This window comes from Pimephales promelas, chromosome 2, assembly GCF_988280905.1.
Source record: "Pimephales promelas chromosome 2, fPimPro1.hap1.1, whole genome shotgun sequence".
Lineage (NCBI taxonomy): Eukaryota > Metazoa > Chordata > Actinopteri > Cypriniformes > Leuciscidae > Pimephales > Pimephales promelas.
Window position 1 is genome coordinate 695,108 of NC_142770.1, and position 26,566 is coordinate 721,673.

The 26,566-nt window shown below is 40.3% G+C and overlaps 2 protein-coding genes across 3 annotated transcripts; both read left to right on the plus strand.

The window, feature by feature from the left end:
- On the plus strand, positions 1-22,123 carry def6b (DEF6 guanine nucleotide exchange factor b). Of its 2 annotated transcripts, XM_089133323.1 has the most exons (12): positions 1-224; positions 648-788; positions 1,400-1,579; positions 3,330-3,542; positions 4,357-4,503; positions 4,677-4,785; positions 6,187-6,485; positions 8,258-8,424; positions 12,150-12,348; positions 17,458-17,548; positions 18,344-18,399; positions 21,997-22,123. In XM_089133323.1, exons 1-11 carry the CDS (start codon positions 129-131, stop codon positions 18,370-18,372), a joined length of 1,671 nt encoding a protein of 556 aa, XP_088989449.1. In that variant the 5' UTR covers positions 1-128; the 3' UTR covers positions 18,373-18,399; positions 21,997-22,123. The 2 variants fall into 2 exon arrangements, with proteins under 2 accessions (XP_088989449.1, XP_039538831.2); XM_039682897.2 differs by lacking the exons at positions 18,344-18,399; positions 21,997-22,123 and adding an exon at positions 17,620-18,077.
- Positions 22,021-26,566, plus strand: pparda (peroxisome proliferator-activated receptor delta a). Its single transcript, XM_089133324.1, has 7 exons — positions 22,021-22,366; positions 22,472-22,611; positions 22,682-22,820; positions 22,889-23,091; positions 23,444-23,650; positions 23,972-24,215; positions 24,604-26,566. The coding sequence occupies exons 1-7, from the start codon at positions 22,021-22,023 to the stop codon at positions 24,849-24,851; spliced, it is 1,527 nt and encodes a 508-aa protein (XP_088989450.1). The 3' UTR covers positions 24,852-26,566.

The window sequence follows — 26,566 nt, forward strand, 5'->3', positions numbered from 1 at the left end:
GCGGTCCACAGACAGGGGGCGCCAGGGTTCAACACACACACACACACACACACACACAGGATGTGGACGCACTTGCAGTGAGAGTGGAGCAGAGGGGAAAATAAGTGTAAAAGCATCAGGTCTGAATCATGGCGCTGAGAGCCGCTCTCCTGAAGAGTATCTGGTACGCCTTCACGTCCCTGGACACCGAAGACAGCGGCAAAGTGTCCAAATCACAGCTCAAGGTGAGACAGATGTGTGTGTGTGTGCGTTAGAGAGAGACAGGTGTTTCACTGTGCATGTGTGTGTGTGTCTCCGTCGTGAACTTACCAAACTATCCAGAAGTGTACTAAATCTCACTTTATGGATGTCCACGAAGTGATGGATCAACCGTATTGTATGTAATATTTACCGTACTTATAAAAACACCTTCCTGTATTATATCCAAATGTTGTGTACGTTAGTGTTTTCATGTGCACACTGAGTGTAAAGTGACTGGAGTTTCGCTCTATAGTTCACGATCATGACTATAAGTGTGTGTGAAACTGCTGTTCTAGTTAATCTGACTCACGCTCTGTGGCTTTAGACACACAAAAGCTGCAGTCAGACTCTCTCTCTCTCTCTCTCTCTGTGTGTGTGTGTGTGTGTGTGTGTGTGTGTGTGCACAGGTTTTGTCTCATAACCTTCACAGTGTTTTGCGTATTCCTCACGATCCGGCGGCCCTCGAGAGACACTTCAGCGACGATGATGACGGTCCCGTATCCAGTCAGGGTTACATGCCTTACCTCAACCAGTTCATACTGGACAAGGTACCGAAGCACAAACACACACTCATCGCAACAGACTTACAATTCACGGACTTTGTTTATCCCAAAATCAGTCCAGTAAGTGTTTAGGGCTGTGGAGAAACACAAACACACACTCCGAGGCGCATGAGCAGTGTTGGGGAAAGTTACTCGGAAAAGTAATGCCTTACAATATTGCGTTACTTAAAAAGTAACTAATTGCGTTACTTTTTCCGAAAAGTAATGCGTCACGTTACTTTTGCGTAACTCGTTTGAAAAATCAACTCGGATATTTTGTTTAAAATTTGAAAAGTAATGTGTTTCTTTACTAGTTACTTAAAAAAGTAATCTGATTACATAACTCAAGTTACTTGTAATGAGTTCGCCCCAACACTGAACGTCCAACATGTCTCGGATGTTTATCCCAAAATTCGCTCAATCCAGTAAGTGTGTAGAGATATAAGTCGATGTTAGACGTCTTTTAAACGCAAAATTGCTTGCTGGGATGGAAACGTTTCTTTGTTCGCAAATTATATACGCGATATTCAAATTCGCAACTTTGCATAGAAACAGAGAAACTCATTGATTTTCCTGAGGAAATAATCCAGGTGGCATTGGGTTTGCTGTGTGGTCAGGTGACGGAGGGGACGTTCGTTAAAGAAGAAGTCGACGAGCTTTGCTGGACTCTGTGTTCCAAGAAAAACTACCGTCCCGACACGCCCCGGGTTCTGACCAATCAGGACGCTCTCCGGCTCTGGTGCCTCTTCAACTTCCTGGCGGAGGACCGATACCCTCTGGCTCTGGTGCCGGAGGAGGTGAGCTGAACCCCGTCTCCGGTTCTGCTCGTCATTAGCAGCAACAAACCAGCTAGCATGTTTGACCATCGGCATGAAATCGAAACAAACTCGATTTCGTTTTTCATTCACGACCCTTGACATTATTCTGATCCCAGTCTGCATTTCAGTGTTTACGATGAATCACTGTTGAGTTTTGTTGCAAACTGAATCAACATTGATATTGGGACATTTGTTTAAACTTCTTAATTTTGATACAGATCTCGATAAAATTATCACCATCGATTTATAAGTATTTTGTTACAAACACATCTAACATACACACATTTATATATTTTTTACACACTCTCACACATACACACACATTTTGATTTAAATAGTTATGTATTATTTACATTTGAATATATTTATGTAAATGAGCTCATATAGATGCAAAAAATACACAAATATATATATATTTTTAACCTTATGTACTGTATAAGTATTTTGTTATAATTTTAACAACCATGACGCGTTAAACGTTTCAGTGTTTAACATTTTTTTTCAGTGTTAAAATTTAAATATATTTAAAATATATACCCATTTTTCATATATATTTATGCAAAAATGTTGATTTTTTTAAAAAACGTTTTACAACCATTTAATAGTTGTTTCAATGTTTTTTGTTTTTTATTTTAATTAAATATAAAAAAATTAAATTGAATAATTATATATTCATTTTAATGCCTTATCGATTAATCGTGATTATATATATATATATATATATATATATGTGCACACATTTACAAACGTTCTTGTTAGATGCGATTAATTACGATTACTCGATAGGAGCGCTAATTTATTACATGTTTTATATATATTTAAATACATATTTAATAACAATATAAATATATAATAATTGAAATATTTATATATGCATGTAAATGAGCTCATATAGATGCAAAGATATTAGTGTTGTCAAATCGATTAATCGCGTGTGTTTATATATGTGTGTGTGTTATATAACACAAAATTTTACGTTTATGCAATTAATCGCGAATTAATCGATTTGAGAGTACTAAAAATATACATTAAAATAAAAAAGTATTTAGTTAGCATTTAGAGCCAGACCGATATATCGGCCAATATTAGGCATTTTCCATAATACCGGTATCGGCAGTTATAATGGCCGATAAATGAATATTTATAAAATAAAATAAAAATGGACGAAACACACTTCAATCATCTCTCCTTGGCCTGTTATATTGAAAATGTATGTTTTACAATTTGCAGTATGATGTTATCTATTGCTAAATTATGGCTCATCATAGACTAGCTAATGCCACTATCATCAGTGGAAGACCGCTAACATTAACATTAATGAACTTGGAAACCACAATGAACTTTTTCTGCCTAAATAAAGTAATGATTACTGTATTTATAATTAGCATATCTCTAATTACAGTCCCTGCATTGTAAAATGTAAGTTATACTTGCGAGGAGTGAACATTTAGACATAGAGAAAAAGTATCAAACGTATCTTGTGCAGGAAAGTTAGCTTTTCTTTTACACGTGTGTGAAATCCAACAATATTTAATAATAAAAAAAAAAATATCGGCCGATATATCGGAATATCGGATTTTAAAACACAAAAATATTTGTATCGGTATCGGCCTTCAAAATCCTTTATCGGTCGGGCTCTATTAGCATTGTTAACCATTCAGCGTCAGATGTAAACGTTTTTCATTATCACACATCACTTGTAACGTGACGTGTGTGTTCCCGCTGTCAGGCGCAGTACCTGCTGAGGAAGGTGAGTAGCGTGATGACGGTGGAGCTGAGCTGTGTGGAGTTCGAGGAGCTGCCGTCGCGCGACGCCCTGAGCGTGTGGACCTTCCTGGAGCTGGTGAACGCGGCGGCCGCTAGCCGGGACGCCGACGCCGAGAGCCTGTCCATGGCCGTGGAGAAGGTGTATCGGGAGATGGTGGGGAACGTGCTGAAAGAGGTGTGCTGATAAGAAAGAAAGCACTTAGCTTTATGGGTTAACATTACATTAGACTGTCATGTGGTTGGTTTTGACATTGGCTGTCATAGAGAGCCTAATTCCCTCCCCTTCCGGTCGACCACCATGGGACTTTATTTCGGAAAAATATTGAATGGTAGTCAATGGCGAGAGACAACAAATATTTTGATCTGGTTTGAATTGTGCGCTGAATTACACATATGATGTTCGTCAATTTAAAAGATACATTTTAAAGTAAAGAAAGTCGCAGTTTGATGTAAACCCGTTGAGGTATAAGACTGTAAAAATACGTAATTACAAAGACTACAAACCCCAAAGGCGCACATTTTCTCTCAATGAATGAAGCTAACTTTACTGAGGCTGTCTGTCATTGTTTCTAGTCTTACGTTATAATCGTAACGTTACGCCGTCATACCCGAGTGTTTTGTACCAGACTGCACACACACGAGCAGCGGATCTCGTTTCGCTTCCTGGGAGATGTAGTTCATTGAGCGATTTTCACATAAAACTACATGTTACTCGTCTGTTTTAAGACAAACTGCGACGTTTTTGACTTTCAGAATTATCTTTTAAATTGACAAACATCACATGTGTAATAAAGGGGAAAGTTCAGACGGAATAAAAAGATAAGTTGTCTCTCGCCATTGACTACCATTCATATTTTTTCCGAAATAAGGTCCCATGAGCCGGAAGCGGAGGGGCGGGACTTAGGCTCTCTATTAGACATATTTATGACAATTTATGTTGTCTTGGTAACGTCAAGTTGTCATGACAAAGTAAGCTGGTGTGTTTTCAGGGCTACCTGTGGAAGAAGGGACACCTGCGCAGGAACTGGACCGAGCGCTGGTTCTGCCTGAAGCCCGGGTCCCTCTCGTACTACACCAGCGAGGACTGCAGGGAGTGCAAGGGCGTCATCGAGATGGACCAGAACTGCTGTGTGGAGGTACGGCCAGCGGATCATAAACAGCACTGTGACCCACACTGGCCATTAAGTTGAGCTTAACACTTGCGCTCGAGAACTGGACTGAACTAGTGTGCACGCACCGTCACCAACCCACTTGTGTATGCCAGTTCGTTTAAAAACAACAGCTGTCAATCATCGTCTGTGATTGACAGGTGCTGTCGGACCGGGACGGGAAGAGATGCATGTTCTGCGTGAAGACGCTCAACAAGACCTTCGAGATCAGCGCGCCGGACTCCAGACAGAGACAGGAGTGGATCACAGGTCGGATTTCACATTCTCTCAATATCTAAACATCTTTTAAACAAACAAGATTCATCACATATCAAAACTTAATTACACTACATATACATGTATAAACCCCGTTTATCCTTTTCCCACACACATCAGGACTTCAATATTTAACATGTTGAATGTAGGATTGTCGACGGGGGAGAAATCGGCCTGAATATCTTGTCCCGAATATCCCAGCGTAACAGAAGGACAACCGAAACCAGTCACATATCAACCGAGTTCCTCTCATATTTATCACCACACTATAGCAAATAAACTGTGGCAATGTGAGAAATGTTGAAGGTGTCTTTTGGTTTGACAGTATATATATATATATATATATGAAGTGTTCAGATGCAAAAGCCTCTAAGTGCCATTTGAAATTTTCTTCTAGAATGATCATTTTTATCAAGCTTGTATATTTAAGTTCAGTGATTTCACTTAAATGGCAATGATAATTACCTATTAATTGTCATTTAAGTGAAATCACTGAACTTAAATATACAAGTTTGACAAAAATCATCATTAAAGAAGAAAATTTCAAATGGCATTTAGAGGCTTTTGCATCTGAACTCTTCATATATATATATATATATATATATATATATATATATAAATAAAGCACAAACCGATTAAATTAAACGTTGTCAAAAATAATGGACAACATATAAAATGTTGTCAAAGCAATTCCGGTTCGCATGGACACGCGGAAGCGATAAAAAAAATATGTTGAGAAAGACTACACACCTGTGGAGATATACATGTATATATATAAACCTCAGTGAATTTGATTGGTTGAGTTAATTGTAATAGTTGTAACCCTCAGTGATCCTGTAAGTGTCCTAAATATTTATATTAGAGCCCGACCGATAAAGGATTTTGAAGGCCGATACTGATACAAATATTTTAAAATCCGATATATCGGCCGATAATTTACTTTATTTTATTTTTTCCAGAAACGCGCAACAAAACATTAACAGATTTCCCTAACGTTAGTTATTTGTAGTTATTAACGAGTTTTAATTAAAATAATACGATAATGCATTTTAAAAGAAACTTGCTTCTTTTATCGTCACAATAGAGGAACATCAAAATATAATAAATAAAATAATAATTAGTCCCTACATTGCCGCGTAAGCTACGCGGATGTGTGCCGCGTTATACACGAGTGTTGCCGACAGGGACGGTGTAGAGCGCCCTCTGGTGGACAAACTATACAACTCCAACACTCATGACATGGTTAAAGCATGTTTCGTCCATTTTTACTTTATTTTTGAAATATTCATCTATCAGCCATTATAACGGCCGATACCGATAGTTTGGAAAATGCCTAATATCGGCCGATAAATCGGTCTGGCTCTAATTTATATACGAGTTCGCTCTCTCCGTCAGCGATGGCGACGGCTCAGCGCTTGTCCGCGTCGGGCCAGACGTCTCTCCACGAGGAGCTGAAGGCTCGGCGCCGGGACCAGCGCGAGGAGCGAGAGAGGAGGCGCTCGCTGCGGGTGGAGGAGACCCGCCGTCTGCAGGAGCTTCAGGAGGAGCGCGAGGAGCAGCGGGTGGAGCTGAAGCTGCTCATTGAGGCGCAGATACAGACACGAGTCTCTCAGAAAGAGGAGGAGCAGAGGAGGAGCAGGCAGCAGGAGGAGCTGCAGAGCGCCCTGGAGAAGCAGCTCGCGCAGGCGCAGGAGGTACACCCGCGCGCTGCACATCACTTCACCTGAAGAGGGAGCGAGGCGTCGCGTCGAGATTGACGGGTTGGGAACGGTGTCTAGGCGGGTGACACTATAAAGCGCACCCAGAACAAACATCGTCAGCTTCTGACACGGCGACACAACGTCTCGTTCCCTCTTCAGGAAAACGAGGCTACAGTCGTAACTAGGGCTGTCGATCTTCCTCTATAATACTATTCGAATTCCATTCCTTATTTTGTATAATATTCGAATAATATTTGAATATTAAATGCTCAAATTTATCCTATTATTAATATTTACGACGTTACACATTTTTATGGATCGTCAATGCAACTACAGCCTGTGGTTGTTGTTACACGTTCGGCCCACTAGAGGGACATCTAACATTACTACAATAAACATTTAGGGGCTGTTTACACAGATCGGATAGCTCTGATTTATCAAAACGATTCCATGTACACCTCCTCACATAAATGTGTTTTTGCAAAACAGATATGAATCCGATCTTCAATCCCCGCGCTATATACAGATGTACGGTGCACGTCACCGAAAGCAACAGATTTGAGCTATATTTTATTGATCATCGGCTAATTTCAAAATCAGCAAAGACGGCAATAAGGGAGAGCGGCAACAGCCCTGGTAATATTTCATTTCTTTACTTTTAATGAAGATGGTCGTGTTAAGCGACTTACTTTCACTTTGATTTGCGATAGATCGCGGCGCGTTGGCTTGATGAATAGGGGCTCAGATCTGAGGTGATGTGATCGTCATATCGCGTCGGAAGTTCCGGGAGTCTCCCACATGTTGATCGCTGCAAATTAGTTAAAATCTCCCGGATTCGCGCATAACATACATAGCGCGCGGCGCGTGCATGGCAGAGAGGGAGTGAACGAGACCTTGCGAATGTGCCACGCGAAAGCTAGTCCCGCGCTCTCCTATTGTTGATAAGAGAGCGATAAGGGGCCGTTTACACCTGGTCACTTCAAAAGTATATATTTATTTTTAAATATACTGTATATAAAAGCAATATTCGAATAGTAACTTTAGCATTCGAATAGTATTGATTTTTTTTTTTTATATTCGAATTATATTCGAATTTCGGAATTCGTTCCAACAGCACTAGTCGTAACTGAGGCGGACCCTTTCAAGGGATCGTGTGGGAACGTCTACACCAGTGTTTCTCCTGAAGGACCCCACACGTCCATAACTCTGTTCCTCAGAGCTCACGTGAGTAGAAGAATCGGGGAAGCCGTGTACAGACCTGAGACTGTTAAAAAAGATGGACGACGCCCCTTCGTTCTCTTCAATTGGTGGAAACTGAAGCCGCCAAAGTCCTAACATGGCGCCGATTTGAAATTGAATGTGTAATTTCATTGTTTAGTTTCCATCGCGTTCATTAGACTTCATGGGGAGGCGGTACTGTGCCTTTAAGTCTTAAAGGCACAGTAGCAAAAACAATTATTCTTATACAACTGAAACACTGTAAGTGGGGAAAACTGCATCAACAGTGTAAAATACGACTCGAAGAGATTGACATCTCAACCAGGGGCTAATTAGCATAATGACCCGTCCACATGCACAAATGAACACATGACATGATAAAGGACAGAACAGAGGTCATTTATAAACACATGTGAGATTTAAAGGTACAGTAACACTGCAAGTGGGAAAAACTGCATCAAAAGAACAAACAAGGAAGTCCTTTACGAACAGTGAAACTGAACTCAAGCTTGTGTGTGTGTGTGTGTGTGTGTGTGTGTGTGTGTCAGGCACGTGCGAATCTTCGAGCGGAGGTGGCGGTTCGCGATCTGGAGGCCGAACATCAGCGACGGAGAATTAGAGAACTGGAAGATCTCCATCACAGACTGCAAGAAGCTCTCGAGCAACAGATCAGAGCGAGACAAGAAGAAGAGACGTACAGATACACACAGGCCAGGTGCACACACACACACACACACCAGAGAGACATACAGAGAGAGAGAGAGAGAGAGACAGAAAGGTTGTGAGTGACTCTCAAAGGAAGCGCCGCCCTCACACTTAAAAACCCACAAATGCACACACACATTTTCATTTAATATATTTATGCAAATGAGATGTAGATAACGTACAGATCTAGACTTCTAAACGTTTTTCTAACGTGTTCTAACGTTTCTAACGTTCACGGATCATAAATATTAATGTAAATTAACCTGTAGGCCGCTATCGTTTATATTTATATAGTTAAATACCTGTATGTAAATGAGCGCGTATCGAGGGACGTGTTGTTTTTATTTAAATATAGTTATAGATGTATTTATTTTTATTTTTTTGCATATATTTAGATATTTATGTATGTATTATAAATTAATAATTTAAAGTATTATATAATTATATTTATTACATTAAACATAAATTAAGTATTTTATTGATTTTCTTTATTTATATTAAAATTACCTTTAAAAAAATAAATATATATATATATATATATATGAAGAGTTCAGATGCAAAAGCCTCTAAGTGCCAATTGAAATTTTCTTCTAAAATGATAATTTTGATCAAGCTTGTATATTTAAGTTCAGTAATTTCACTTAAATGGCAATGAAGATTACCTATTAATTGTCATTTAAGTGAAATTACTGAACTTAAATATACAAGTTTGATAAAAATGATCATTCTAGAAGAAAATTTCAAATGGCATTTAGAGGCTTTTCCATCTGAACTCTTCATATATACATATATATATATCTTTTACTTTATTTATACATTATTTTTTGTCTTTAATTAAGTCGCCAAAGGAGGTTTGGACACATTTAGTCCACGTCTGAATAATAATAAATAAGACACACAGTTATACATAAGTTATACATAGTACATACGTAACGCATCCTGTCAGCTTAGCTTTGTTTTGGTCTCGATTAACGCTGCACAAATGCTGACGTGTGTGTTCAACAGTTTTTACCACATCATCACCACTAGTTTGTGAGACACTGATTTACAACCTTAGTCGTTGTTTTACTTGACTAAACAAAAGTTAAGCACAACTGCTGACATTTAACACTTCGTTTCTCTTCTTAACGCCTGAGTAAATTAACACAGCGTAACAAGTGCTCAAGTGGAATTTTTTAGCGCTAGTTTTCAGTTTAAACGCTGTTTTACACGTGTTGCTGATAAAAAGCCGTTAGCTTTGGTGTTCAGTATGACCACTGATGTTTAGTTTTTGCTAAACACATTGATGTTAGCTTTTAAATTTGTAGCATTTGGCTGTAATAGCAGTGATCTTTTCAGGTGTTTATCTATGCTAGCCTAGCAGTAATATTTCTGGCATTTAGCTGTTAGCAGTGATATTTCCGGTGTTCTGACATTCCATCCTACCCGTCAGATTGTCCTACCAAGGCTTACTGCGCATGCGCACATCAATAATACGTCATTTTTTGTCACGCTGAACAACACGCCCATAATATTTTACTACTTGCGCGAGATCTTCTTCATCTGAGGTAAGTTTTTCACTATTTTTGTCAATTATTACTATACAAAGATATATAGCAGTAATGAGAACTGTTTACTCTCACATTCATACAAAGCAAATTCATATTAGCATTTTTTTCATGAAAACATTAACGTAAAATCATTCTACTCGTTTATTTCATACTGGTAGGACAATCTGATGAGGCATTTTGCACTGTAAAATCATACTACTCGTTTATTTCATACTGGTAGCACAATCTGATGAGGTAACGTTACTTTGCACTGTAAAATCACCGTAACATGGCCTAATAAGAAAATTCGGCAAAGTTACACAGAAATATTTTATGTAACTTAGTCACTGACGCGAAGCAGAAACGCTCAGTAGGATTTTACGACGAGGTAGGATGAACCGATAGATATGGCTATAATTTTGCGCTACGGTAGGAAAATCTGACAAGGTAGGACAGATCGACAGAACACCGGTGTTTATCTATGCTAGCCTAGCAGTAATATTTCTGGCATTTAGCTGTTAGCAGTGATATTTCCGGTGTTTATCTATGCTAGCCTAGCAGTAATATTTCTGGCATTTAGCTGTTAGCAGTGATATTTCCGGTGTTTATCTATGCTAGCCTAGCAGTAATATTTCTGGCATTTAGCTGTTAGCAGTGATATTTCCGGTGTTTATCTATGCTAGCCTAGCAGTAATATTTCTGGCATTTAGCTGTGTTAGCAGTGATATTTCCGGTGTTTATCTATGCTAGCCTAGCAGTAATATTTCTGGCATTTAGCTGTTAGCAGTGATATTTCCGGTGTTTATCTATGCTAGCCTAGCAGTGATATTTCTGGCATTTAGCTGTGTTAGCAGTGATATTTCCGGTGTTTATCTATGCTAGCCTAGCAGTAATATTTCTGGCATTTAGCTGTTAGCAGTGATATTTCCGGTGTTTATCTATGCTAGCCTAGCAGTAATATTTCTGGCATTTAGCTGTGTTAGCAGTGATATTTCCGGTGTTTATCTATGCTAGCCTAGCAGTAATATTTCTGGCATTTAGCTGTTAGCAGTGATATTTCCGGTGTTTATCTATGCTAGCCTAGCAGTAATATTTTTGGCATTTAGCTGTGTTAGCAGTGATATTTCTGGTGTTTATCTATGCTAGCCTAGCAGTGATATTTTTGGCATTTAGCTGTGTTAGCAGTGATATTTCCGGTGTTTATCTATGCTAGCCTAGCAGTAATATTTCTGGCATTTAGCTGTTAGCAGTGATATTTCCGGTGTTTATCTATGCTAGCCTAGCAGTAATATTTCTGGCATTTAGCTGTTAGCAGTAATATTTCCGGTGTTTATCTATGCTAGCCTAGCAGTAATATTTCTGGCATTTAGCTGTTAGCAGTGATATTTCCGGTGTTTATCTATGCTAGCCTAGCAGTGATATTTCTGGCATTTAGCTGTGTTAGCAGTGATATTTCCGGTGTTTATCTATGCTAGCCTAGCAGTGATATTTCTGGCATCTAGCTGTGTTAGCTGTGATATTTATTGTGTGTATCTATGCTAGCAGTGATGATTCAGGTGTTTAGCTTTTGATATTTCCAGCGATTAGCTGTGTTAGCAGTGATATTTCAGGTGTTTATGCTAGTATTGATATTTCTGGGTTTTTTAGCTGTGCTAACAGACAGATTTTTCTGGTGTTTATCTGTGTTAACATTGATATTTATTCTGGTGTTTATGCTAGTATTGGTAATTCTGGTGTTTAGCTGTGCTAACAGATGTTGACATTTCCGTTGTTAGCTGTGTTAGCAGTGATATTTCTGCTGCTTATCTATGTTAACATTGATATTTACGGTATTTAGCTGTGTTAGCAGTAATAATATTTTTTCTGGTGTTTATCTATGCTAGTAAAGCTATTTCTGGTATTTCTCTGTGTTAACAGACATTAAAATTTCCATTGTTAGCTGTGATATTTCTGTTATTTATCTCGGTTAGCAGATGTTTCTGGTTTAGCTGTTACCATTGATATTTCTAGAGCTTAGGTTTTGCTCTGTTTAATTTGACATGTTTCTGTGTTTATTTTAATGCTAGCGTTTAGCCTTACAGTGGTTCCGGTGTTTAGCTGTTATCATTTATATTTCTAGTGCTTAGGTTTAGCTCTGTGTTTAGGTTAGCGCTGGTGTTTAGTTTAGTGTTTGCGTTTAGCCTGACCGTGCTGCTGGTGTTTCCAGGCTGCTGGCGGAGGAGGAGGAGAAGGTGAAGTCGCTGCTAGCGCTGCAGGAGGAGCAGGAGGAGCAGCTCCAGCAAACCCAGCGCGAGAAGCAGGAGCTCAAGCAGGAGATGGACAAGAAGTCCCAGGATCTGGACGAGGCTCAGCAGCAACTCGAGAAAGTGCGGGCTAGTCGACGCAGAGTGGACCAGGACATCGCGGTGAGCTTGAGTTCATCACGTGTTCCTCACTAACGGGGAGCGTTCCCAGAGCGTTAGCTGCACAGCTTCTGGCAAGGTTCTCTCGAAGTTATTCTGGTCTTTAATGTTCTTTAGTACAAAAATGTTCATGGAACAGTTGGATGTTCGCCTGACGTATTTAAAATGTCACTGCTTGTTTCAGCACGTTCAGAGAACATTCAAAAGTAACGTTCCCAGAATGTTTGCAAAATTCTCTCAACGTTTGGGCAACCAAAAAAATTCCAAAGCCATTTTGAACGTTCAAAGAACATTCAGAAATAAAATGTAATGTCAGTGTTTGCAAAACATTCTTGAGGTTCGTCCACACCAACTATAATGATACAAAGAATAAAATATATAGTATATAAGTCTGTTTGTGTGGATTCAAATATAGTTATCGTTATAGTTATCGTCTGCTGATGTGGGTGCTAATATAGTTATAGTTATATTTATCGTTATAACTATTGTTCGTTTGTGTGGATGCTAATATAGTTATAGTTATTGTCCGCTGGTGTGAACGCTAATATAGTTATCGTTATAGTTATCGTCCGCTGGTGTGAACGCTAATATAGTTATCGTTATAGTTATCGTCCGCTGGTGTGAACGCTAATATAGTTATCGTTATAGTTATCGTCCGCTGGTGTGAACACTAATATAGTTATCGTTATAGTTATTGTCCGCTGGTGTGAACACTAATATAGTTATCGTTATAGTTATCGTCCGCTGGTGTGAACACTAATATAGTTATCGTTATAGTTATCGTCCGCTGGTGTGGACCCTAATATAGTTATCGTTATAGTTATCGTCCGCTGGTGTGAACACTAATATAGTTATCGTTATAGTTATCGTCCGCTGGTGTGAACACTAATATAGTTATCGTTATAGTTATCGTCCGCTGGTGTGAACACTAATATAGTTATCGTTATAGTTATTGTCCGCTGGTGTGAACACTAATATAGTTATCGTTATAGTTATCGTCTGCTGGTGTGAACACTAATATAGTTATCGTTATAGTTATCGTCCGCTGGTGTGGACCCTAATATAGTTATCGTTATAGTTATCGTCCGCTGGTGTGAACACTAATATAGTTATCGTTATAGTTATCGTCCGCTGGTGTGAACACTAATATAGTTATCGTTATAGTTATCGTCCGCTGGTGTGAACACTAATATAGTTATCGTTATAGTTATCGTCCGCTGGTGTGAACACTAATATAGTTATCGTTATAGTTATCGTCCGCTGGTGTGAACACTAATATAGTTATCGTTATAGTTATCGTCCGCTGGTGTGGACACTAATATAGTTATCGTTATAGTTATTGTCCGCTGGTGTGAACGCTAATATAGTTATCGTTATAGTTATCTTCCGCTGGTGTGAACACTAATATAGTTATCGTTATAGTTATCGTCCGCTGGTGTGAACACTAATATAGTTATCGTTATAGTTATCATGTGCTAATATAGTATCGTTATAGTTATCGTCTGCTGGTGTGAACACTAATATAGTTATCGTTATAGTTATCGTCCGCTGGTGTGAACACTAATATAGTTATCGTTATAGTTATCGTCCGCCGGTGTGAACGCTAATATAGTTATCGTTATAGTTATCGTCCGCTGGGGTGAACACTAATATAGTTATCGTTATAGTTATCGTCCGCTGGTGTGAACACTAATATAGTTATCGTTATAGTTATCATGTGCTGGCGTGAACGATAATATAGTTATCGTTATAGTTATCGTCTGCTGGTGTGAACGCTAATATAGTTATCGTTATAGTTATCGTCCGCTGGTGTGAACGCTAATATAGTTATCGTTATAGTTATCGTCCGCTGGTGTGAACGCTAATATAGTTATCGTTATAGTTATCGTCTGCTGGTGTGAACACTAATATAGTTATCGTTATAGTTATCGTCCGCTGGTGTGAACGCTAATATAGTTATCGTTATAGTTATCGTCTGCTGGTGTGAACACTAATATAGTTATCGTTATAGTTATCGTCCGCTGGTGTGAACACTAATATAGTCATCGTTATAGTTATCGTCCGCTGGGGTGAACACTAATATAGTTATCGTTATAGTTATCGTCCACTGGTGTGAACACTAATATAGTTATCGTTATCGTTATAGTTATCGTCCGCTGGTGTGAACGCTAATATAGTTATCGTTATAGTTATCGTCCGCTGGTGTGAACACTAATATAGTTATCGTTATAGTTATCGTCCGCTGGTGTGAACACTAATATAGTTATCGTTATAGTTATCGTCCGCTGGGGTGAACACTAATATAGTTATCGTTATAGTTATCGTCCGCTGGTGTGAACACTAATATAGTTATCGTTATAGTTATCGTCCGCTGGTGTGAACACTAATATAGTTATCGTTATAGTTATCATCCGCTGGTGTGAACACTAATATAGTTGTTGTTATAGTTATCGTATGCTGGCATGAACGCTAATATAGTTATTATAATTATCGGCCGCTGGTGTGAACACTAATATAGTTATCGTTATAGTTATCGTCCGCTGGTGTGAACACTAATATAGTTATCGTTATAGTTATCGTCTGCTGGGGTGAACACTAATATAGTTATCGTTATAGTTATCGTCCGCTGGTGTGAACGCTAATATAGTTATCGTTATAGTTATCGTCCGCTGGTGTGAACACTAATATAGTTATCGTTATAGTTATCATCCGCTGGTGTGAACACTAATATAGTTATCGCCCACTGGTGTGAACACTAATATAGTTATCGTTATAGTTATCGTCCGCTGGTGTGAACGCTAATATAGTTATCGTTATAGTTATCGTCCGCTGGTGTGAACACTAATATAGTTATCGTTATAGTTATCGTCCACTGGTGTGAACACTAATATAGTTATCGTTATAGTTATCGTCCGCTGGTGTGAACACTAATATAGTTATCGTTATAGTTATCATCCGCTGGTGTGAACACTAATATAGTTATCGTCCGCTGGTGTGAACACTAATATAGTTATCGTTATAGTTATCGTCCGCTGGTGTGAACGCTAATATAGTTATCGTTATAGTTATCGTCCGCTGGTGTGAACACTAATATAGTTATCGTTATAGTTATCGTCCACTGGTGTGAACACTAATATAGTTATCGTTATAGTTATCGGCCGCTGGTGTGAACACTAATATAGTTATCGTTATAGTTATCGTCCGCTGGGGTGAACACTAATATAGTTATCGTTATAGTTATCGTCCGCTGGGGTGAACACTAATATAGTTATCGCTATAGTTATCGTCCGCTGGTGTGAACACTAATATAGTTATCGTTATAGTTATCGTTATCGTTATAGTTATCGTCCGCTGGTGTGAACGCTAATATAGTTATCGTTATAGTTATCGTCCGCTGGGGTGAACACTAATATAGTTATCGTTATAGTTATCGTTATCGTTATAGTTATCGTCCGCTGGTGTGAACGCTAATATAGTTATGGTTATAGTTATCGTCCGCTGGTGTGAACACTAATATAGTTATCGTTATAGTTATCGTCCGCTGGTGTGAACACTAATTTAGTTATCGTTATAGTTATCGTCCGCTGGTGTGAACACTAATATAGCTATCGTTATAGTTATCGTCCGCTGGTGTGAACACTAATATAGTTATCGTTATAGTTATCGTCCGCTGGTGTGAACACTAATATAGTTATCGTTATAGTTATCGTCCGCTGGTGTGGACACTAATATAGTTATCGTTATCGTCCGCTGGTGTGAACACTAATATAGTTATCGTTATAGTTATCGTCCGCTGGTGTGAACGCTAATATAGTTATCGTTATAGTTATCGTCCGCTGGGGTGAACACTAATATAGTTATCGTTATAGTTATCGTCCGCTGGTGTGAACACTAATATAGTTATCGTTATAGTTATCGTCCGCTGGGGTGAACACTAATATAGTTATCGTTATAGTTATCGTCCGCTGGTGTGAACACTAATATAGTTATCGTTATAGTTATCGTCCGCTGGTGTGAACACTAATATAGTTATCGTTATAGTTATCGTCCGCTGGTGTGAACACTAATATAGTTATCGTTATAGTTATCGTCCGCTGGTGTGAACACTAATATAGTTATCGTTATAGTTATCGCCGCTGGTGTGAACACTAATATAGTTATCGTCCGCTGGTGTGAACACTAATATAGTTATCGTTATAGTTATCGTCCGCTGGTGTGAACACTAATATAGTTATCGTTATAGTTATCGTCCGCTGGTGTGAACACTAATATAGTTATCGTTATAGTTATCGTCCGCTGGTGTGAACACTAATATAGTTATCGTTATAGTTATCGCCGCTGGTGTGAACACTAATATAGTTATCGTCCGCTGGTGTGAACACTAATATAGTTATCGTTATAGTTATCGTCCGCTGGTGTGAACACTAATATAGTTATCGTTATAGTTATCGTCCGCTGGTGTGAACACTAATATAGTTATCGTTATAGTTATCGTCCGCTGGTGTGAACACTAATATAGTTATCGTTATAGTTATCGTCCGCTGGTGTGAATGCTAATATAGTTATCGTTATAGTTATCGTCAGCTGGTGTGAACACTAATATAGTTATCGTTATAGTTATCGTCTGCTGGTGTGAACACTAATATAGTTATTGTTATAGTTATCGTCCGCTGGTGTGAATGCTAATATAGTTATCGTTATAGTTATCGTCAGCTGGTGTAAACACTAATATAGTTATTGTTATAGTTATCGTCCGCTGGTGTGAACACTAATATAGTTGTTGTTATAGTTATCGTATGCTGGCATGAACGCTAATATAGTTATTATAATTATCGGCCGCTGGTGTGAACACTAATATAGTTATCGTTATAGTTATCGTCCGCTGGTGTGAACACTAATATAGTTATCGTTATAATTATCGTCCGCTGGTGTGAACACTAATATAGTTATCGTTATAATTATCGGCCGCTGGTGTGAACACTAATATAGTTATTATAATTATCGGCCGCTGGTGTGAACACTAATATAGTTAGTTATCATTGTTGGTGTGCGAAAAGGCCTTTAGGACCCTTCTGTTAGCTGTGTCCACACTCATGAACATGTCGTCCACAGGCCGCCCAGCGTAAACTTCGCCAGGCCAGCACGAGTGTTAAACACTGGAACGTTCAGATGAACCGCCTGATGCACCCCATTGGCCCTGGAGGTTTGTGTGTTTATACGTTTATGCGTTTTGAATGCAACAAAAACATGTGTTGATTTCTATTTTTGTTAAAGAAAGGAGAGCGTCCACCGGTAATCTTCTCGCCCCTCCGGTCCGCGTCCCCTCCGTCAGTGAGACCGAATCGAGACCTCCAACGAAAGACAAACAGAACAACCTTGAATATGAAGATAACAGAAGTGGCGAGAATATGGACTGTGGGAACAATGAAAACACAGAGCCGAACGACCTTGACGCTGAATAAACCTGACATGATAAACCTGACAGAAAAATGACCTGACATTGCAAACTTAGCTGACTGTGAATGATTCAGAGCCGTAATCATTACTGAAATATACTTGTGTTTCGTTATTATTGTTGTCTGGCAGAATCGGGCTGTTTTTGCTTTTGAAACTTGTGGTTTTACTTCCTGTTTCCTGTGTCAGCAGAAGATGCTGTGCCTGTGTAGAACTGATCTTTATCTCTCGCTCACTGTCTTGAAAGAGAATAAATGATTATAAAAAAAAAAACTAAATATGTGAGTCTTGAAAGTGTTTTATTCAGTATTATCCATTGTCTCAACAAGCAGTATTTCATTCGCGTTAACGTCAAGTAAGACAGTAACGTCTCACATGTGAGAATAATGCGTTTCGGTCGTTTACATAATTATCTGGATACTGAAACTAAACATTTAATTTAATTTTAATTTTAAATTCTCTCAACTTTTAAGTTTGAACAGAACTTAATTTACAGTCTATGGATGGAACTTCACTTTTTGTCTGTGTTTTTTTTTTTTTTAAGTGGCGAACAGCGCCATCTGTTGGCGATGACCGGAAGTGAGCGCGGATCAACTCGAAGTAAGTGGATCTTGTTTGTTTTGAAGTTAAAGAACAACAGATATTAAAAGGACATCTACACAATATGCAGCATATGTGAATGATATTCACGTACACTCACAAACACACACGGTTCGTACAGGGTTAAATGAAACGAGACGCTGTGACGTCATCGCCGTGACGCGTGTGATCCGGAGCGCTCGCTCCGTCGGGACTCCCGTTCCCGTTTGAGAAGCGCGTCCCGGTAAACATGACACATTTAACGAATCCTCACTGATCCCTCTGGAAAATAACGCGCAGGGAAGGAATACACTTTCGGGATACAGCTTCGTTATTCTGACGCGGTAAAACAAAGTCTCGTAAGTTTGTGTTCGTGTGTTTCTGTCATGTGGAGCGGAGTCATATGAGACTCTGATGGTTTATTTACTGAGAGAGAACGAGAAGTTTATGCGCAGATATAAAGTTGCAAAGAGAGTTGTGTGTTGACAGATCGCGCGAAGAATTAAAGACCTGATGATAGATAGATAGATAGATAGATAGATAGATAGATAGATAGATAGATAGATAGATAGATAGATAGATAGATAGATGGATAGTAGATAGATAGATAGATAGATAGATAGATAGATAGATAGATAGATAGATAGATAGATAGATAAGAATTGATGGATAGATAGATAAGAAATGATAGATAGATAGATAGATAGATAGATAGATAGATAGATAGATAGATAGATAGATAGATAGATAGTAGTATTCCTTTATTCAGACTCATGGTCCATCCATACAAACACACAACACAGATAGATAGATAGATAGATAGATAGATAGATAGATAGATAGATAGATAGATAGATAGATAGATAGATAGATAGATAGATAGATAGATAGATAGATAGATAGATAGATAGATAGATAGATGTGGTGTTTGTTGGGGAAAGGTGATTTGGGGACGATCTGTGCTCTTGCGACACACTCGCACACAGTGTTTATTTACTAACCTGATAAACACTCACTGGAAATCAGAGTGAAGGGCTTCATTCATCACAGGTTCAACATTATGTAAAAAGCCATCGAGGCCAGGTAGTCGCCCACTCTCATACTCGAAAACATAATATGTTGATGTGAACTTTGTGATGTTTGTGGTGGGACCCGTTCGTTGACCCTGAAAGGTCACGACCTGCCGCTTAATATTAACACATCATCGGCTCTGTATATGACGAACATCTAGGAACAACACGTCTGTGAGAAATGATGAAGTGTGTGTCGGTACTGTTCATCTCAAGTGTGGTTATTGAAGACACACTTCTCTTCTTTCCCTTGTCTGTCTCTCTCTTTCTCTCTCTCTCTTAGAGAGAGTCATGATTGTATTTTCTATTTTCTGGAAAAGTTTGAAGGGATTTGGAAGGTTGAAAATGTAAAAAATGTGTAGAAAATGTAATTTTTGTAGTTCTATGTTGTTGTTTTTTTTTATTTCACTTTGATGGTGTTTATACTTGATGTTCTGTAGTAGTCCTTCAGGACCCTAAACGTAATGAAGAATGCCTGTGTCCCCATTCGCTAACGACCAGTGCAAGTATATGTTTCTGCACAACAATAATTGAATCTTATGTGCAATTCACCTTTATTCCTCAAGGTGGCGATGCCTGATACACAACCAGGAAGTGGTGTTTCACTCGTAGTTTCCGCAGGCAGAAAACAAAATGGACGTAATCTAAGCCCATTTCCGGGAGTTTGAAACAGTACGCCAAAGCGAACTTTCCCTAAATGATTGTGTAATGTAAATGTAAACCGAAATTAAAAAAAATCGGGGCCTTTGAGAAGTGTGTGTAGAATCCTGAAATCAGCCAATCAGAGAAGTCGCTGTTACCATGGAAACTGCAGCGCCTGCGTACTTCCATTAAGCACTGCGAATGACGTAATCGAGTCTCATACGTTTTAATATGCTAAAATATACTGTATTTATTCTATACATGCTTTTATATAAAACATGTTTTATTATTATTAGTTATAATTGAGGTTTTGATTTGTCATTCGCAATACATTGCTTTAAAATAATTAGTTTTACGAGTTTTTAAACACTTCTACGTTTGCTTGCAACTTTTTGGAAACAATGTTTGTGAATTTTGTACGTTATTTCAGCTGCTTGATTTGATCCTGGCACTTTAGCGAAGGATATGTTGAAGTCTAACTAGCGTCTGTCAATCAGAGTCACTCTTCTGATTGACTCGTTAAACTCACGCCGGTAAGGAAGTGACATCAGCGCTTCTGTTGCCATGGAGACTTCTTTAACCTCTTTAAGTGCTTGCTCCCAGTCCCATGATCCTCTGCTCTCACAGGTCTGACCTGTTTGGTGGTTTGGGTTTTTTATAAGAGGTCAAAGGTCGAATGCTCTTCACATTATAGGGGTCAAAAGGTCATACATTGAGCAAAATGCACACTAAGTATTTTGTGTTTAATAAATGACTTGCATTTAAATAAGTTATTACTACACTGCAGGAATAGCATGCATAGCAGGTTAGCATGTTGCGTGCGTCACGGTGACCTTTGACCTCACGCTGCTGTTGAAATGAAGCTCTTGAGGAAATCTGCTGTGTGTTTGAAGCACACACACACTGATCCACATCACAGTCTTCTGACCAATCACGACGCACCATGTGAAGCTTTAGCGAGAGTGAGAGCGGGATATGATGTTTGTCCGTGTGCGGCGTATGTGAAAGTTCACTGACTTAGTTGTGAAATGTGTTGAGCTCCAGTGAAAGGCGTATTGTTGGGCCTGCAGCTGCTCCAGTGCTGGGCCTGACTGACCTCTGCTCTTCATTCTGACGCTTTCATTGTTTGTTTCTGATGAAACTGATCCTGAGAAACTCACTCACGAGCTTTCGTCTGTGTGTGTGTCTGTGTGTGTGTGTGTGTGTGTGTCAGAGGTCTGAAGATAGTCTATGAACATTTAGGCTTTGCTTTGGTTTTGGTTCAGTCGCAGAAGTTTCATGTCTCTGCAGCTGGTGTGTGTGTTAGTTCCCAGAATGCAGTGTGTCAGTCGGTCGGGGGTGGGCGTACCACAGGTTTCTGGTGTCTTCTGAACATGATACAGCTGTCAAATCAGTGTTGTGTTATTTCAACTGTTCCTCGAATACACACACACACACACTCTTCAGACAATTTTACTTCATGAAACTAAAGAACAACTTAAAGTACAAAAGACGGTTACACTTTATTTTAAGGTGTCATTTTTACAGTGTGTTTGCATGTGCTTTCTATTGGGTTTGGTTGAGGGTTAGTTGCATGTAATTATGAATAATTTACTGTTATTAAGTACATGTAACATTTGTAACAAGGACACTGTAAAATAAAGTGTTTGGACACTGTACACATAAAAGCGCATTTGGGAATAATATTAACATTACTTATTTATACTTGTATAGTAAAAGTTTGTCGTTTTTTTCCAGACAGAAAAGAAATTAAATTCGTTTGCCAAGAAATCCCGTTTCAATAGGAAACATGCGAAGACTGTGCTCAACAAACCGTTTCATCATTAGCATAAAGTCTTAGAAGCGCAGAAATTAAACGTGTGTTGTCCAGTTTTTAGCGTGTCTGTGACGTGTTTGTCCCTCACAGATGCTGTTATGACCGCGGCAGCTCATGAGCATGTTTGAATCTCCGGAGATGGACGGAAGAGACTCGACCTTTGTGGCCGAGAGGAGCAGATTACCCAGAGATCCCGGGGCGGTGGGCGGAGTCTGTGTGGCGAATGAAGACCCCTCCCCCTGCATTAGCCAGGGGGAGGGGGCTGATGACGAACGATTTGAGGATGTGCTTTATGAACTTGGAGGAGGGGCGGAGTTTAACCCGGAGCTGGATGTGAGGGAGGAGCCTCAGGGGGAGGAGCTTAACTGGGAGACAAACCGACACAAGGCGAACGAACTGGAAGAGCAAAACAACACGAGCCGTTCTACAACCAGTCCTGATCCTACAGCAACCTCCACAGGTGAGGATAATGATGGTGTTTATGGGGGGGTGATTACTTTCGCACACGTGACGTTACATGGAGTGTTTGATTCTCGCATAGAAATGCAGTTCTGTGTGTGTGTAGATCTATGCAAAGCGTCGCCTCTGTCAGAGCAGCTCCTGCGGGGGCGAGACGAGGGGGCGGGGCTTAACATGGAGTGCCGAATCTGCGGTGACCGAGCCTCGGGATTCCACTACGGCGTTCATGCCTGTGAGGGCTGCAAGGTCAGAGGTCACCGAGGTGTAAAGTGTACCTGGAAACCACACTTGAGTAAAAGTATTCTGTGTCTCGCAGGGGTTCTTCCGGAGGACCATTCGGATGAAGTTGGAATATGATAAATGTGACCGCAGCTGTAAGATCCAAAAGAAAAGTCGTAATAAATGCCAGTTCTGTCGATTTCAAAAGTGCCTGGTGCTCGGGATGTCTCATGACGGTAAGCGAAACGACAACAGACAAAAAAACGTGACTTCTTCAGTGTTGACTGTGATTCTGCGTTCGTAGCGATCCGATATGGACGGATGCCGGAGGCGGAGAAGCGTAAGCTAGTCGCGGGGATGTTGGCGGGGGAAAAGAGCTCCCAGACCTCCAGCGGTTCAGATCTGAAGTCTCTCGCCAAACGGGTCAACAACGCCTACCTGAGGAATCTCAACATGACCAAGAAGAAAGCTCGCAACATCCTGACGGGGAAGACCGACGCAAGCCCGGTAACCCTACGAGGAACGCCAAACGTTAAAGGGATAGTTCACCCAAACATGAAAACTCTCAGTAATTGCTCGCCCTCATGTCGTAAGACCTTCGGCACACAAATTAAGATATTTTTGATGAAATTGACATTTGCTATTTGAACACTTTGAAGGCCCAGAAAGACGTAGTTAGAATAGTCCAAGTGACTGCAGTGGTCCAACCTTAATATTATGAAGCGACGAGAATACTTTATACGACTTACAAAATAACAACTTCATTCAACAATTAATTTTGGGTGAACTATCCCTTTAAAATCATTGTCAATAGAGATGCTCGAGAAAACAAACTGGTTTCTCTGTGTGTGTCCTTCAGCCGTTTGTCATTCACGACATGGACTCGCTGTGGCAGGCGGAAAACGGGCTGGTCTGGAATCAGGTGATTAACGGAGCTCCGCCCAATAAGGAGATCGGCGTGCACGTGTTTTACCGCTGCCAATGCACGACCGTGGAAACCGTACGAGAACTCACCGAGTTCTCCAAAAGCATCCCGGGATTCGTCGACCTTTTCCTGAATGACCAGGTAACGGAATCAGGACATGAGGTGCAATTCATGAAAACTACTTTTTTCCGTTAAACCTAGGCGAAATCGCCCCCTACAGCCTTGGGGTACGATTACACGACAACGATGTGCTTAAAACTGAAAAGTTTTTCCGACACCATTGTCAAAACGATCCCTGATCCACGAAAACTACTAAAAACGCGGTATTCTGCTGCCAGGCCAGTAGATGGCGATAAAACACTACAGACTCGACACGTAATCACATGTGCATGACGTCATCGAACGACATATGAACGAAATTCCGTTTTGTGAGTTTTCTCAGCTCTTGCCTTTTCTCCCCAGGTGACGCTGTTGAAGTACGGCGTCCACGAGGCGATCTTCGCCATGCTGCCGTCGCTCATGAATAAGGACGGGCTGCTGGTGGCGAACGGCCGGGCCTTCGTGACGAGGGAGTTCCTCCGCAGTCTTCGCAAACCCTTCAGCGAGATCATGGAGCCGAAGTTCGAGTTTGCGGTGAAGTTTAACGCTCTCGGGCTGGACGACAGCGACCTAGCCCTGTTCGTGGCCGCCATCATCCTGTGTGGAGGTGAGCTTTCGGCGACTTGTGTGAGATTGGGCTGTCTTGAGGGGCAGGTTGATTGAGGTATTTGAGTGCATGTAGGAGGTTTTTGAGACTTTACGGGCAGGGTTTGAATTAACTTTCATGTCAATGCACCAAATAAACGCCTCATTTGCACTGCAGGACCTCTAGACGCGCGCAAACACGTCTTTACATTTACTTTAAACTTGCGCCAGACGCTTGGTGTGAACGCACAATAAGAGTTTCTGGGCATTTTTGGGGATCATTGGTGTGTTTTTTAGGGTCAGTTAAGTATTTAGCGAGTAATCTGGGTGTTTGAGTTTCATAACTGGAACTGTAGTAAGAGAAATGACGCACAAATAAAAGTGGTTTGTGCATGTTTCCTTGAGCGTAGATCGTCCAGGACTCATGAACGTCCATCAGGTGGAGGAGATCCAGGACAACATCCTCCAGGCCCTCAATCATCACCTGACGCTCAATCACCCCGACGCTGGCTTCATCTTCCCCAAACTCCTGCAGAAGCTGGCGGACCTTCGGCAACTGGTGACGGAGAACGCTCACCTGGTGCAGAAGATCAAGAAGACGGAGTCCGAGACGTCGCTACACCCGCTTCTGCAGGAGATCTACAGGGACATGTACTGACCCAAACCATTCCAGGCTCGCGGACCAAATCACTGTGATCGCCAGCTCTCGAGTCGCTACCGTTATAAAACTCTTTGGATCTTACGCGACTGGATGATTTGTTACTGAACTGAACTCTAAAGCAAGCCGAGAGACGTCATCGTAAAGGCAATAAAGACCCTCATTTGCTGCTCAAATCTGCCTCACGTGTGCGTCACAACTTCTTTAACCGAATCTTTAAATCGCAGCGATGCATTCCTATTGAACTATTCACGATGTCTTTGACGAGTTGGCCAAAGGTTGCTGCCACTAGCGAAAACCATTTGCTCCATCTATTTTGGGTCGGTTCGCAGGCTTGTTACGTTGAGTTTTACTAGTACGTCCTTTGTCCTTTTGCTATGTTCGCAAATCTTGAAAGCCAAAAAAATGTGACATGCTAACGCTATTAAACAAGATGTTTAACTAACCTAGCTTTAAGTAAAGTGCTTAGCAAGACTGTTGCGCCGTCTTGACTGTAGTTGAGCTGACTGTGGAAGACTGATTGCGCTAACCTCTGCTAGCGCCCCCAGTGGCGAAACTGAGAATGCAGTGCGTACTTGTATTGTTTTATGAAGTGAATTCACAATGGAAACGAAAATATCTTTGACGACACAATGATTTTTCGAGTCGTTTAAGGACATTTTTTTTGGGGGGGGGGTATGGAAAAACTCTTGTGAAAAATTGTCGCGCAACACGGCAAAAGCTTTTCCGCCAAATTACGTTAAATGCTACTATCAAAACCCATTCTGCTCCATCCATTTTGGGTCAGTTCGCAGGCTTGTAACGAGTTTTACCTGTACGTCCTTTTCCTTTTGCTATGTTTGCAAGGCTAGAAGGCCAAAAACGCAATACTCACGTTATCAAACAAGATTTTTTATTTAGCTCCTAGCTAAATATAAACGTTTCAGCAGTTTAACTAGCTTTAACTAACATGCTTAGCAAGACTGCTAACTGTTGCGCCGTCTTGATCATCGCTGAGCTGACTGTAGAAGAAGACCGACTGCGCTAATATCCGCTAGCGCCCCCAGTGGCGAAACTGAGAACGCAGCACATACTTGCATTGTTTTGTAAATTGTTTTCCGACGCAAACAATACGTGAAACTGCAATTAGAAGTGTTTGCATTTGCATACTTCATGAAAAAGCACATTTTTAAAAATATCCTTCACTTCGCCGATGAAAAGCCAATGCCTAAACCAGACGTTCTGCTGGTTCTAGCTGGTTTAAGCGGGTCTCCCAGCCTAACCAGCCAAAATCTCCCCAAGACCAGCTGGTCGAACCGACCGAACGTTATTACAACGTTTAAAACCTCAAACTTTCCTTTTTTTAAATTGTTTTTGTTTGCGTTTCTGAGAAATGATACTGTGATCACATTTATATATCAGAGTTCAGATCGATGATTGAATATCTGACTCCAGAGTTTATATTCATATTATTTAATTTGGCTTTATTAGTTAGTTTGCTGAATCAGACTAATTACGGTCAACGACACGACATATATCGCTGTGACCTTTGACCTTATGTGCATTGCATGATTTGATCTGATGTATGTCATGGTCAGCTGCTATGGTTCATGTGCTGTGAGACGTGTCCGAGTCTTCCTGTCGGAGGGGCCGGTTGTGAAACGGACTGAACTGTTTTCTACAGGCTTTTGTAAAACATCTGAATAAAGCTACAGGGTGAAACCCTCACAGATCGA

Excerpts from the sequence above, each read along its gene's own strand:
- def6b (XM_039682897.2), top strand. The coding sequence starts at position 129 with ATGGCGCTGAGAGCCGCTCTCCTGAAGAGTATCTGGTACGCCTTCACG. Across the intron at positions 4,504-4,676 it reads ACCAGAACTGCTGTGTGGAG|GTGCTGTCGGACCGGGACGG; the intron begins GTACGGCCAGCG and ends TGTGATTGACAG. Across the intron at positions 8,425-12,149 it reads TACAGATACACACAGGCCAG|GCTGCTGGCGGAGGAGGAGG; the intron begins GTGCACACACAC and ends TGGTGTTTCCAG.
- pparda (XM_089133324.1), top strand. The coding sequence starts at position 22,021 with ATGAGCATGTTTGAATCTCCGGAGATGGACGGAAGAGACTCGACCTTT. Across the intron at positions 22,821-22,888 it reads GCTCGGGATGTCTCATGACG|CGATCCGATATGGACGGATG; the intron begins GTAAGCGAAACG and ends CTGCGTTCGTAG. Across the intron at positions 24,216-24,603 it reads CGCCATCATCCTGTGTGGAG|ATCGTCCAGGACTCATGAAC; the intron begins GTGAGCTTTCGG and ends CCTTGAGCGTAG.